We start from the raw sequence: 15619 nt of genomic DNA, 5'->3' as shown, positions 1-15619 counted from the left end.
AACACACACACACACTATCATATATATTCAAGTGAATAAAGAAAGGCATGCCCACATACAACACACACACACACACACACACACACACACACATGATAAGAAACTAGGTGTGAGCCTGAGTATGGGGGACCCCACCTCCTTGCCGTCTCAGAGGCTCCCTTTACCTTCATTAGAAAAGCGTGCACAAGGGGAAATGCAGGGAGTCCCCCTACTCTTCTAGCACATATACCACTACCTACCTAAGCCTTTATTCTCTTGCATATGGCATATCAACCCTTCACACCAAGGTTGCAGCTACATGTGTCCACACTTCACATAAACCGGATTCCAAAAATCACTATAAAACATGAGTGGAAACAAAAAATAAAAATAAAAATAAATCACGTTAGCGTGAAAAACTAGACAAATTCATGCCAGAAAAAAGTTGTAAAAATAGATTGGAGGGATCGCCTTGCCAAGACTAGAAAATCTTATCCTAAATATATCATCTCCAAAAATTATTTTTTTTGCGTTAGAAACTAGAGTTTTCCACGGATGTGACTGTCTCCTAGATATCTATTCACGCGTGAATTTCTTGGGAAAATCACATAAAAAAAGTTTCATATTTTGGGATTGGGAAGGTGGCCAAATCATAGAGACTAACTATTAAGATCCACTGGAAGTGATTTTGAACGCAAAAATTGAAAAACTTTTGGCATAAAAACTAGAGTTTTTGACGACCGTGACTATTTGGACTGATATTCACACATGAATTTATCGAGAAAATTTTTTTATGGCTTAACTCTCAAAGATATTCACATGTGAAAAACCAAGCACAGGAAAAAGAGTATAAAAAGAAGCCCTGTCACGCAAGTCTGTATCTCTCTCAAACTGTGAGGCCAGTTTTAACATGTTTTAGTACTCATCTCGAAGATCTTTTTGGGCTTTCTTGGAGAGGACCAAGCCTATTTCCATCGTTTTGGCCTCCGACCCCAATAGTTATAAAAGTCAACCTAGAAATCGAGAGTGTGTACATATACTCAAGGGAAAAAATCTCCTAAAGAGGCAAAACATGCCTTGGCCCATTCTTTTTTCAAAGAACAAAGAAGGGCCACTTAGGCTATGTATTGATTACAGAGGTCTCAATCAATTGACCATGAAAAATAAGTATCCTATCCCTAGAATTGATGAAGTCCTAGATAGACTTCATGGTCCTTGGTCTTTATAAAAATAGATTTAAAGTCAAGATACTACCAGATCAGAATCAAGGAGAAAGATGTTGCAAAGACATCATTCAATACTCAGTATGGGCACTATGAATTCAGGGTTAACTAATGCCCCTGCTACATTTAACCCTTCTAATGCAAGAGATATTAAAGGATATTTGCAGAAGAGGTAGGCATCTATACTCCTTTTCTCACAATTCTTATTAAAAAGGTTTTTATATTCAAAAAGATCAATCAAATTCCTCGAACAAAAATAAATTTGAGAATCCCTAAAAAACAGAGAGAATGAAGAGTAGGTTGATTTAAGACACCTAACTTGATGTTAATAAGAAATAAGCAAAACAAGAGAATTCTTCAGATGTTGAAATAGATTCCACATATATATGAAAAGTATTGCATCTAATGTTCCCATGCTAAGATGATTATTTTGTTCTTAAAGCCTTTGAGATTGGTGAGACCTCGTGTTAAAAACTGACCATCTAAGAAAATGGAAGTCTTTTAGTAAGACTTATGAAACCATTATGCATAGATGGTAAATCTATAACTTTCGGTAGGAAAATTTTACATGAGATTGCCACTCTTTCAACACCCCTTCTTAATCTCAAGACTGACGGCCAGCCCCCTTAGTCAGGTGCCACTTTCAACGTGACACCTAGCCCATTCCATTACAAATACCACACCACCACCCAGGCATTTACGAAGCAGAGAGCTCCATGAATGGCCTTTCACTAGGCACACCCAACATCCACGACACACAGTAAGGAGAAGTGCAATAGCACTAGCGAGCCCACCTGATACTATGATAAGAAACCAAGTGTGAGCCTGAGCATGGGGGACCCCATCCCCATCTCCTGGGCCGGCTCAAAGGCTCCCTTTCCCTTTATCAGAAAAGCATGCACAGGGGAAATGAAGGGAGCCCCCTACTCTTCTAGCACATATACCACCACCTAGGCCTTTATTCTCTTGCAATACAATTTAATAAGATGCAACATTGTCTCACCCACTATCATATATAATTCAAGTGAATAAAGAAAGGCATGCCCACATACAACATACACACACACACACACTCCCTCCTCACCCCACCCTACTCTCCTCCCTTAAATTCACATTCTCAATTTATAATCTTGTTCCTAAGTCATTGCTTGTGTGATAATGTCACATATACCATCTACAAGTTAGATGTTGTGGTAAAGGAATTCATCTCCCTTTCTAGGCTGATTGATGAAAATACTTATTGTGTTGTACACACATTTGGATATCTTTCAAAGGACACGATCACATTAGCCATCATGGAGAAATTGTGCAAGTAGGCTCAATTAAGGTAGTGTGTATAAGTACCTCCCAAGAGCCATTCTAACCACTTAATTGCACCTTGTGGTCTATGTGGTAGATGACATGGCCAGACCATAGATAATGTTCTTTTTGGAGAAAATCTTGAACACCTCTAATGTTGATGAATGGTTTGTGCAAGAGTGATTAGCATATAACTTTGTAAAACCAAGCCCAAATAGACCCTTATGTGCTATGTCTTTGGCATGAAGAGGAGGATGAGAAAACAGGAAGGCATGTCCTACAAGGGAATGTATGTTCAAAATAATGAACAAGTCCATATATGAAAAAATAAATACCTTTTTAAATTGTGTGATAACCAGGTTATAACAAAGTAGACTGAGACAAACATGAGGCAAGAAAGGCATAAATGATTGAATACATGACATATTTTAGGAGGAGATAGTGAAATGGACCCTATTAGTAAAACTTAAGCTTTTTTTGAAAGATTGTAATAGCATTGGGTTTGATGAGGCTCTTGCACAAGTGCATATGGAGAGAGATATTATCAACAAAGGAGAGTGGCAAACCTTCTTAACATAGTTTTGATATTCAATAATATGCAATAGTACTTATGTTCGACATACAATTGTTCCTTTAATTGACTTTGACTCCTACTTTTTTTGGTATCACATTATAAAAAGTACATTGCAAGTACATTGCCTCATGGGCACATGCATAACATTGTGTATAGATAAGTGAATGCATATGATTGTGGTGTCATGATAAGCTTTGAGGGAAAAAATCGAGATATTTCTAGAGATTACAATCTTGTTATGCATACAAGGGAACATGATATGGTTTATTTAATTTACCTCTTCTCAAGGCAATTAAATAGTGAGGAATTTAATCATGTAATAGCATAAAGAAGGGGATTAGCGATGGTTTAAGAACTAAAAAAGTTTTGATATCACCTAATTGCTAATCACTTCAACTTTTAGCAATCAAGCATTTTTGTATTTGGTTAATTAAGCTTGTCTAATGGTCACATCTCAAGGTGTATTCTACCTCAAGAGAGGAGTATAACTTTAAGATCTTTGTTAGGAAGGGAAAGCAATGTGGATCATCTTTTCAAGATAGAATCAGGTGAAGACATTGTAGAGGATGAACTATGTGATGCTTGCTCCATGAGCAAGTACAAGACTTCTCCATCATACAAGGTGGAGTGTGTGCTAGAATGGGTAATTTTTAGGAAGGGAAAGCAACCCAATATGGTAATTTTTAGGAAGGGAAAGCAACCCAATATGGTGGATCATCTCTATAGTTTTAGTGAAGACATTGTAGAGGACGAGCTATGTGATGCTTCCACCGGGAGTAAGTACAAGACTTCTCCATGATACACAAGGGGAGTGTATGCTAGAATGGGCAATGGATATTTCAAAATACTTGTCCAATAGAGGACGAGATCTTGAACAATCACCACATGCATCAAAGTTGATTAGAAGAGTGGCACCTAGCAAGTTGAGTGCATGGAATTTGTACATATATTGCAAGGAGGATAACCACCACTTCAAGACAAATTACATGGTTGAACATCTTAAATACAAGGTGAGTTCTCATGTTGTAGATGTGATTCTTCATGTTTCATTTGGAGGTCCCATGGCATGCCACTATGTGCATGCAATTACGATATATCATATGCATGGGCACACATAGCTCCATCAAGAACCTGCATACTGTTAACACGAGAAAAACATAGGCCCACCATCAATGAATGAGCCACAAATGCTATCACTATGGGTCTCCATCACCAAAAACCTACATGATATCGACCAAATGTCTAAAAGTTATTTACTAGGATATAGACAATAGATGTCATTCTTTTAACCCATGGGCATAATCAACATACTACAGGCATGGGCATACACAAGCCCCATCAATGCATACATGCAAGTCACATGGGATACATGACGATCTACATGGAGCCATTGGCGGGGCATACAATTTACATGGGGTGGACACATAGGCTCATGTGGTGACAAAGACGGTCCGGTCCCTTTAATCAAAGGGATAAATAAAATAGACACAAAATGGGCCATTGTGTCGTGGGGCGCATCTTGCTTGATCTGTCGGTTAGCTAGCTATGGAGGTGGAGAGGTCTGTTGTGGCAGGCGGACTGCAAGGGAGGGGCAGATCAGGCTCCTCATCATCGTCATCAGCATTGGCGGCAATAACAATAAAAGCAAAGGCATGGTCTCCTTTGACCTCTTGTTCTTCTCTTCTGTGTGGTGCTGAGGAGGAGGATGCATCAGATGCAGGAGAGGGGGATGTATTGAACCCGGAGATATGGGGGAGGGTGCCGCCGGAGCTTCTGGAGCGCATCATAGCCAAGCTGCCGGTAACCTCAGTTTTGAGATTCCGGGCAGTTTGCCGGCGATGGAACCAGCTCCCCTTCGACAAGCAGTTCCCCAAGATGGACCCTCACCAGGTAGGCGCCTGCCCCCCTTTCCTCAGTCCACAATGTGACATATTGTACATTGAAGGTTCCGGCAAATGGCGCACCATCCCATTTCATTTCTTCCCATCAAAGCATGTCATCCTAGAGGCCTCCGGTGGTGGCCTTCTCCTCTTCTCCAAGAGCAACGTCACCAGCCGCCTCGTCGAAGCCTTCTTTGTATGTAACCCCGTCACTAAGCAGTGGCATGAGCTTCAGGGCTTCTCCGTCCGCTCCATCTGTGTCACTTGCATTGATGTCAACCACCTCACCCTTGACTTCAATGTTGTCATTGCGGGCTGGGTCGACCGAGCTGACCGCTACATGGGCAGATCCCCCTTGATTGAAATCTATGACTCCAGAAGCCACTCGTGGAGCATGAAATTTGATCCTTGGGATGATGACTTCTTCCAGCTCCGTGGAGTCGCCCTCGTACGTGGAACCCTCTACCTGGCCATCCATTCAAGGAACTTTACAAATCTCAAAGTGCTGGCATTGCATGTCGACGACAAGCTGACCGAATTGTGTGGTGGATTTGGAGATAGGTCTAAGTTCCATTGTTTTGGGCAATACAGAGGCAATCTTACGGCTGTCGTGCAAAGGCGTGGTGTTAAAGTAATTGAGATATGGCAGCTTAAGATGCAAGAGAATGGAACACCTCAATGGGTGGTCTTGGATAGGCTGGCTGAGGAAAAGCTCAACGCATTCTCTAGTGCAGCAGTTGCTGGAGGCTTTGTTTTTTTCAATTATTATGATGAACCCATTGCTCTCTATGACCTTCGTGATCAGTCTTGGCGATGGGTCGACTTTCCTCCAGGCAGGAAGTATTGGTTAGGTATGCGGCCGCTGGCATTCCAACCGAGCTTTGTTCCTTTAAAGTTGATACAATGAGAAGGTATGGGGTGTTGCTGCCATTTTAGATATTCATCTAATCTATGCAGGTTTCAGATGTGCAATGGCAAGTTTTTGCGTGCTTGATTCTATTTGAGTGAAATATGGAACTATAGTTTCTTTCTTTGAAGAGGTATGCCTGATCATTGTGACAGTGTGAGTGGCTTATTTGAGGTTTAGCTTCACAAAGTGGGCTCCCACTTCATGCAGACCCTGAGCTAATTATAAAGGGCGGCCATCCTCAAGTGGGATATTTATTGCGATTATGTGACTCTATACTGCTAAGGGTTCAAGCAGATTGTTTGCCTCTAGTCATGAGGCTAATTATTGCAAAAGGCATGGCATGCCTGAAAGCAGGGCGTGCCATGCTTGGAGGCTATCAGTGATTTCTACTCATTTTTCATGATATTCAAAATCATGAGGCCGTGTGCATGTTTGGGTGCCTCAAGAAAAGCTGTTGTGTTTATGGTGAAATTGTTTTGCCCATAACAATCTTGTCTTCTTCATGTAAGGTGGTTTTCTTTTCAAAATTGTCTAGTTGAATTGATGGGGTGCTCCAAATGTCTTTTGGTCCAACAAGCTTTGAAAGTTTAGGAAGGTGCTATAAGCTATTAGGAGTTTGTATCCTAACTTGTTTTGTGGTGTTTACTCCTAGCTTCCTCTAAAAAATGTTCTGAATTTCATAAAAGCCCTAGGCGAACATGAGTCGATTTGAAATGTTGCGCCTGTGGTTTTGTTGCTTTCAGTTTATAAGCTACGTTGTTCTTGCACAGCTGCAAAGCAAGTAGTAGCTGGCCAAGCCTGATCTGTAAATGCTTTGATAGCTTTCTTGCTATCATTTTATCATTTTCAGCAGGCTTCAGCCGCCAATTGCATACAATTGTACAATTATTTTCCTTTGGCATGCCCTTGCTTTAGACCTCATTCAATTACTCTTATCATTTATCCTGGTCAGCATTTAATGCTAATGTGTTTGTCCTACCGAGCCACGTGAAAAATTGGCCTGCATGGGGGTGCAGATAATGAAAGTCGACCATCTTTGGAGAAGGCGTTAGACTACAAGTAGATGAAAAGCCGCACACAATGAGTCGACCTGTTGTACAGAAGCTTGACAGCCGTGTGGGCCTGTACCGACCCCAGCTGGCTATTGTACCTGCTGTATGGCCCGTTCCTGCTGGTTGTGCTTGTTGAATGAATGTACCTGCCTTACTATGGCCTGTATCTGTCTGATCTGGCTTGAAATGCCTCAGCATCAGGCAGAGCAGAAACAACAAATTATTGAGCAGAGATGTTGACACAGGTTGCCTAGGGATAGGACATATTCAGCTTAGGTTGGCATGTTGGCAGCTGCAAACAAAAGTTGGACTGGAATTTGAGCTTGTGGCTGAGACGAGTTAGCTTTTGTCATTGTAGCCATTGTAACACGCGGAAGCTCCGAGAGTCTTCTTTCAGCCCTAAACACCATCTAGAACATGCTGATGCAAAAACGCAGACAGAAGGGAGAGTAGAGAGAGAGAGAGATAGCTGGAATTTCAGTATATTCATATGGTACAAAAAGGTATCCCTAATCTACAGCCATAGGCTGCCTTCATAAAAGGTGGAAAACACCCAAAAAACTCCTAGTCAAGTCCCACACCCAAAGGGGGAGTGAATGATCTATCCTTGAGTACTATTGCCTATTTATAGGCCTCTTGAACAATGGAAGAGCTGGCCGACTGCTGGTCGGCCAGCCGACTCGCAGTTTTCTCCATAAAATGCATCCATGACTTGTACCATGCAGCTGACAGCTTCTTGCAGCCGACAGGTCCTTCAAAGTCTTCCAAGTCTTGTTCCAAGTCCAACCTTGGCCACTACTGCACCTCATGCTCCTAAATTCTGGTTTCTAGTCATCTTTTCTGGCTGCTCCTTCTGGATTAGCTTCTGGATATGTCCATGGGCAAACTTGCACATGGCATCCCCCTCTACTAAACTTGATGACGGGATTCCAACCTGTTCTTGGATGACTGTCATCATCCCATTCTATTCTCGAAGTCCCTGTGTCATCCATGGGTGTTTTGGGACATCCCGTCAGTTCGAACTATTTTTGTTCGATTTTTGGGTTTTATGCATAGCAGAGCAGCAGCATTTGGAGTGGAGATAGGGCCATCGTCATCTTTGACATCATATCTTTGAGCTCATCTTCAACAGCTTCAACAACGTTGTCAACATTATCATCGATTTCTAGGGCCATCGTCATCTTTGACATCTTATCTTTAAGCTCATCTTCAACAGCTTCAACAACATTGTCAACATTATCATCGATTTCTACATTTTTGCTAAGTATCATTTCCACACTCGATAATTTTTCATACATTTTGTAGGTTTCCTTCGTAGTATTAGTGATCTATTGGCAGAGCCATATCGATTACATTTAGTGGGCATTGTGACATTAACTATAGGTAGTCAAGATATTTGTATTTTGTTAGAGATTAATTATTTACAGATTAAATGGTAGGAAGTGATGTATTTGGGATGCTTTTCACTGAGGATAAGCTTGATGGGACCAACTACCTGTTGTGGTCCTACATGATGCGCCATGTATTGGTTGCCAAAGGGGTTTGGAATGTTATTATTGGCATTGAGGCACGCTCTATCTCACCAGCACAATAACATAGTACATGTACTTTGGATGGTGATACAAGTTCTAATGTAGTTGTGGCATCCGGCTCTACATCTCTTATAGTGAAACAAGCCAGGTGGGATGACACGGATATACAAGCACATGCATTGGTGGCATTTTCAATGAAAAGAAGCATTCCTCATATGCGCTCATGTAAATTATGATGCATGCATGGGATGTACTTTATGTGGTTTAACAGGTGCATAACGAGACATGAGTGGCCAACTTACACAAGCCATTAGAGTCTAAGCATATAAATGAGGGAGATTGAATGGATGAGTTTCTTACAAGGATTAAAGATCTCAACAGGGAGCACAACTGCCATGTATTGATGAGGCCTCATAGCTCTACTAGATTCATACCAAGGTTTTGCATCTACCTTGTGGCTCATGATAAAGGGTAACCCCAATGCCTTTACTTTTGATTTGAGCTGATTACACCGCTTTTGGAAGAAGAGAAATCAAACTAGTATGTGTGTGGAAGAACAGACATTTGTTTCCGAGTCAAAAAGATAAGGACAAAGCCTTTATCTTGTGGCTCATGATAAAGGGTAACCTCAATGTCCTTACTTTTGATTTAAGTTAGTTACAATGCTCTTACAAAGAAGATAAATCAAACTAGTATGCGTGTGGGAGATCAGGCATTTGTTTGCGAGTCAAAAAGGTAAAGGCAAAGCCTTGTCTTAGGGTAGCTATAAGCCAAAGGCAAAATCAACCCAATCTTCTGGAAAGGATGTTAAGAAGGGGGGGTGATAAGCTTGAGAATCTCGACAAATGGCACTATCATCAAAAGCTAGGCCAATGCTGGAAAGGATGCTAAGAAGGGGGGTGATAAACCTGAGAGGAAAGGAAAATGCAACTATCATCAAAAGCCAAGGCATTATATCAATGAATACAAAAAAAGATTGGAGAAGGAGAAGAAGAAAGAGTTGGCAATGCCAAATTGTTGGGGGTGAGAGGTGAGTTGGTCAAATTGGTTGGAGAGATGATTAGTTTACACACCTCAGTTTACATTGAGGAGAGGTGTTGAAATGTGCAATGTAAATTAAAGCTTGGGTTATGGTTAAGTGTGAACACATCTTAGAGATGCCAGATATTGTGGAAAGATAAGAATGTCACATAAGATATTGTGTGAATGGTGAGAGCCACATAAAACAATGTGGAAAAGAAGTTGCCACATGGCATGATGATGTGTAAAGGAGATTGGGTCAATGGCTATCTATATTAGAAGCCTTTCATTGTATGGTATACATCATATGCAATAGCGATTATGTGTTGAGTGTGCTACTCTCTCTTTCTCTCATGGATTTCTTGATGTGGTTCAACCCACCATAGTTTATGCTTAATCTATGTTGTAACACCATGATCAATCAAAGCTAGGATGGGCTCTTGATTATGGTGGATATCTATGTATAGTAGTTTTTATGAGAGACTAAGCATATGTTTTATTTTCAATATTTTCTTATGAGAAAATTTAAGCACACTCATTATCATTATCATTATTGCATTGAGAGATTATGAAGCTGCAGATGGAGTTGCAAGAAGATAATCTTGCATTTGGAGATCATGAAGCTTCCTATAAAGCTGAAAATGGAGATTTCAGCAATATGAAGACCTATGGAGTCTTCATCAACAGCAAAGAAGCTACCAAGAAGATTAAGAAATGAAGTTTGGTTTTGTAAGTTTTACCTCATGAAATTTTGGAAAAGGGTTTCTATTTTGGGATGTGTGAATCCCTTGGTACCTTGCAATTTGGGAAGGATGTGAGGTGCATGCTTGTTCGTTTGAAGACAAGCAATTGTGGGCTGGTTGGAGCCCAAGTGAAGCATAATGGAATGCTTGTGCTCACTAATTTTCTCATGGAAAGATGAGCTGGTTGTGGATGCTACTGGAGCATTCATTGTTTTGGGATTTTGCACCTTGGTTTTTTGAAAGAAACTTGTGAAGAAGCACCCTTGGAAGCTAATGTATGCAACAGAGAAGCATGCAAGTTTGGGAGGAGCTTGGTATGGAGCTCATCAAAGCCATGTTGATGGCTTGCTACAGGAGATGCTATGAAGCGTTGTGAGGAGAAGCAAGCACAAGCTACTTGTGAAAGACTTGTTATGGATGATATACTTCAAGATAACCATGAAGGCTCTGTTGATCAAATCATGAAAGGTTTGACAAAGAGCATTAAGGCTACAACACTGGTGGAGAGACGTGCACAGCTAGCTGAAGCGTGATAGAGAAGTGTAGTAGGACATCAGCAACGTAGTCGATGGCACAAGCTGTAGAATAGTGCAAGGCACTAGAAAAGAGACGCTTGTATAAACAAGCTATCAAGGAGCGAAGGCAACTAAAGAAGGTGGCAACAACTAAAGGAGTTGCTATGTAGAGAAGCAGCTAAAGCAACTAAAAAGAGGAAAAACAAGCACATGGAAGCGAAGAGAAGCAGGCACGACAGCTGCGGAGAAGAGAGTTTATGTAGCAAAGCATGGCATGTGGCAGCTATGTCAGGATACGAAAGTACATGCGGCGCAAATCTGTTGGCATGAAACTACGGCATATTTGTTGATGACCCCTTGGAGGTGCTGCAGTCCAAGGAGACCAGCAGAGGCCAAATTTAAGCCTTTGTTCATATGCAGTGTTTTGGGACGGTTTTGAAACTTTTTTTTTTGGAAAATCTCTCATTAGCCTTGAAAATTGAGCAGATGTCGGCTTTGCAGGGGTGAGAGGTGAGTTGGTTAAATTGGTTGGAGGGATGATTAGTTCACACATCTAAGTTTACATTGAGCAGGGGTGTTGAAATGTGCAATGTAAGTCAAAGCTTGGGTTATTTGGTTGAGTGTGAACACACCCTAGAGGTGCAAGATATTGTGGAAAGATAAGAATTTCACATAAGATATTGTGTGAATGGTGAGAGCCACATAAAACAATGTGAAAAAGAAGTTGCCACATGGCATGATGATGTGTAAAGGAGATTGGGTCAATGGCTCTATATTAGAAGCCTTTTATTATGATATACATCATATGCAATCGAGATTGTGTGTTGAGTGTGCTACTCTCTCTATCTCTCATTGATTTCTTGGTGTGGTTTAAACCACCATAGTTTATGCTTAATCTATGTTGCCAACACCATGATCAATCCCATATTATTATTTTCAACATTGTGGAGGCTAATACATTAGCACCAAGTGCTAATGTATTAGCACTTTTTAGCACCAAGTGCTAAAAAGGAGTCATAGGAAGGTGGGGCATTCATTATGCATTGTAGTTATGGTCCTTCTATCCATGATATATGCATATCAATGATAGATCACCAAGTGTGATACTTTAATAGTGATGCTAGCATTATAGTTATGGTCCTTCTATCCATGACATATGCATGTCAATGATACATCAGCATGTGGTACTTTAATAGTGGTGCTAGAGCAAGCACATTACTTCTCAACGTGATTTACTTTCCTCAGTTGAGTCTAGTCACATGTGTGTAAATAACTCTTCGTATCCAGTAAAAGGAGTTGGTAAGGTTCTCATTGTTACAAATGGTGGAATAATCACTCCCTCAGAAGCCTTGTTTGTGCTAGGTATTAAAAAGAACTTGCTATCAGTCTCTACCATTATTAGGACAGGCCTAGTGTATAACTTATCTCAGCTTCATTGTTGACTCACAAAGCAAATTGGATAATCTAATTTATGCTCCCCTAGATATCCTAGAACACACCCATTTGCAAAGTTTGATGCAATGATATGCACATAGAACACAAGGTCCCAATTTGGTGGTCTCAAGATGGGCGCACTAGCCAATGCCCTCTTTAATTCATCGTACACATGCTGCTATGCTGACACTCTTCCATCCATTCAAATACAAAAAAAAAAAAAGCTTATAAAATGGCTTGGAGATATGAGCAAAGAACATGATAAACCTCCGATAATAGCTTGCTTACGTGTCCCAAAAACTGTTGTACTCCAAATGGCATAACCTTATATGCAAAGGTTCCAATGTGGTGGTGAAAGCAGTTTTATGTTGGTCCTTGGTTTTATCCTGAGAATCCATCCAAAAAACTGACGGCTTCTGCGCTTGCCACAATTTCTAGAACATGCCTTTATCCATGTGGCACAGGTAAAGCTAGTTGTTGTCGTGTAGAAGATTACTAAGATACTTGCATTTTGTTATGTTAGACATGGGTACCTACACATAATCATGTCATGGTTTTCAAGTCGCATATATAATGCGCACAATATGAGGCCTCAATTGAGGATACTCAGTGCTCGTGTGATTTTGCAGACATATCAAGCACTATACCAATTCTTATCCATGGATCTAAATGTTGGTTTGTGGATACATCCCTTACCTCTTTTAGCTTTATCGTATCTAGGAATGCAGTGCTTAGCTCATCTAGATTCATATCCTTTATCCTTGTCTCTGAGGTTATCATGCTTGTTTGGCCCGATGCATGCGACAGAGCTACCATAGGAAACCAATTTAGTATCATCAAGTTGTGGTAACTCAACCATGTTATCCTCAAAGTTGATGGATAGCTTGCAACAATGATCAAGCGATGTTGGTTTGGCCACCACAACAAGTAGTCATGCATCTTAGTTTCCCTTCCTCCCCTACGGAAGCATGGTAGAGTAGTTTCTCATCGTCAACCTCTCTCTAGGTTTACACCTTGAGTTTAGATTTTTTAGACGAGAGTTGTAACCTCTCAACTCATGCTGATCTTGCTTGATGCTATATAATTGAGCCACAGGGCTCCACTTATCTCTGCTTCATGCAAAACTAGGTACGATGACACTCTTAAGTCATGCGAAAGTAATCATATCGTCCGACTTAAGCGATCGATACCATTGATGTGCCTTCCCTTCTAGTGTAAGAAAAAACAAAAATATTTTCGTCTAGTCATTGATCAGTTCACAAGTCTCGCACAGTAATCCGAATATCTCCATATAATGTATGGCATCGCCATCACTTGAAAACTTTAACATTAATCTTGCCACATGATTGGGCTTGACTGGTGTTGGTCTTTGTAGTGCCCGTGTAGCATCTAACTCCCTAGCAAACCCCCTTTCTATTTCTTTAGCCATCCTTAATAGATGTACAGGTGTTGCAATTTTCATAAGAGGGGCTACTTTCATTGGCTTTCTTGGTGGGGCCTCATATGACATCATGTTTGTCCCTCCCTTGCCTTGGCCTCTTCTGGCTCCAGCATACACATGTCTATTTATATGTATCCTTTGGGTCAGATGGTATCGGAATAGTTTCCATGTTTCTGTTTACACCATCATCCAAGACTATTCTTCTCACGGGCTCCTTTCTTGTAGCAATATGCTTCATGTATTCGTGGAACTCTGGGGTTCTTAACATTGCACCTACCTCTGCCTTAGTGTAATTTTTCTCCGACTCTCCTCGTGTCCATTCCTATTCTTTGAGAGGTGTTGCAAGAGTAGTTGGGTCATCTCAAGGCTCCTCCGAAATAGGTTCTAGAGGTGGCATACCCTCCTCCATTACCAGTTCAACTTCTCTACTAGCGCTGCCTCATGGCGACCAAGTTCTCCTCATGCCTCAACAATCCCCTGAGACTAGAAGAATGTTCTCCGTGTATCGCCGTATCAAAAGCATGTTTCTCAACTAACTCCCTACAAAGATCTAAGCTGGTATTTCTTATTCAAGTCTTCTAAGTTGGGTTTGGGCTTCTCTCATTCTTTCCTCAATATCCAATTCTCTAGAGGTAGGGAAGTATATTACCCCCATTCTTTGGGCACTTATAGGATCCTTCATATTCTTGGAGTATACTGTACCGCGGGTTGAAGGTTGCTCATCCCTGGTGATAATTCCCCCCTTACTTGCTATCATGTACTTGTGCTGACTTCTCAATCCAAGCTCGATGGTTATCCCTTGGCATCTTGTAGAGCCTCCCTTTCAAGTTCTTGTCCATATCCTAGGATTCCTCCGACTAAGCCCATGAACCCTTTAATAGTGTTGGAGAAGAAGTGTCCTTCTCCCCCACCGCTTCCTCATTAACAGGATTTTCCATGGATTCCTCACTACTTCATGACTCAAAGAATTCAACCTGTTCAAGGCACACACTTCTTTGTGTGCTAATCATGTGAGCTGACCCTAAGCTAGTAGGAGGATCCTGGTTGGTTAGATGCATTGTCGTCTCAGGGGCGATGTCACACCAATAAGCCTTCCCAACCTTAAGTGTATATGAAATGGTTTTAATTGGCCAAAATTTCAAATTTACACACTTTTGGAATTATCAAATCTGCAACAACTGACAGATGTCTACAGAATCGTGGAGATTTCTCTAGAATCACGGTCATGATTAGAAATCACAGGCGTGATCACTACAAAAATCATGGTAATTTTACAAGCTATTCTCAAATGTTCACAACTTCCTCTTGTGTTAGTAGGAAGCCCTTAGGAACATTCCTGAACAATTCTCCTACTGATTTTGACGATATTGCAAGGTTGAGAATCATGGCCGTGATGCTCTACAAAATCATGACAATGGTCTTTACCCAAACAAGTGCAAGGATTATTTAAATGATTTCCCTGATACCCCTTGTCATTGTTTTAGGTGTCTATCTTATCAAATAGTCAAGTTCTATCACCGTGTTTTTTCATGACATGGCAATTACGGTGTGATTGATGATCAAGAGCATAATTCTTGATGTCGTCGTGATTTTAGCGACGCGATTGGTGGTGTCAATCACAAACATGATCAATATTCAGGCGTCGTGATTTTCAATCATGATTTATGACATGGTAGTTATAAATCACGGGCGTGGTTCATAATCACAAGAAAGATTCAATAACCATGATCATGATGAGATAAGATGGAATCTTTCAGAGATAAGGTACTTTTAATGCATAATCCCAAGATTTGCAAAACAGATAAGTCTGTTTTACGAAATCACACCGTGTAAGAAAATCATGGCCGTGATTTTGCAGTCTGCAGAATCACAGCAGCGTGATTCTGTAGCTGTCAACAAAAAATTAATGATTCATGGGTGTAAATCTTAATTTTTTCCAGTTCACATTTTCTAGTTTGATCCCTTGTGCAACATGAATCTTCGAATGGCCACAAGTAATGGAATCAATGGCTGTTAA

At 40.8% G+C, this 15619-nt stretch overlaps 1 protein-coding gene across 3 annotated transcripts; it reads left to right on the top strand.

The window, feature by feature from the left end:
* The first annotated feature begins 4476 nt into the window (after positions 1-4476).
* Positions 4477-6405, top strand: LOC147631640 (F-box protein At5g49610-like). Of its 3 annotated transcripts, none has more exons than XM_086808160.1 (2): positions 4477-5806; positions 6073-6405. In XM_086808160.1, exons 1-2 carry the CDS (start codon positions 4621-4623, stop codon positions 6246-6248), a joined length of 1362 nt encoding a protein of 453 aa, XP_086664286.1. In that variant the 5' UTR covers positions 4477-4620; the 3' UTR covers positions 6249-6405. The 3 variants fall into 3 exon arrangements, with proteins under 3 accessions (XP_086664286.1, XP_086664288.1, XP_086664287.1); XM_086808162.1 differs by having other exon boundaries at positions 4478-5806; positions 5913-6210; XM_086808161.1 differs by having other exon boundaries at positions 4480-5866; positions 6073-6205.
* Positions 6406-15619: the final 9214 nt, after the last annotated feature.

This window comes from Cibotium barometz, chromosome 14 (assembly GCF_041138505.1).
Source record: "Cibotium barometz isolate CiBa-2024 chromosome 14, ASM4113850v1, whole genome shotgun sequence".
Classification (NCBI taxonomy): Eukaryota; Viridiplantae; Streptophyta; class Polypodiopsida; order Cyatheales; family Cibotiaceae; genus Cibotium; species Cibotium barometz.
Note: the sequence above shows the minus strand (reverse complement) of the source record. Positions and strands in the feature narration are given on the sequence as shown.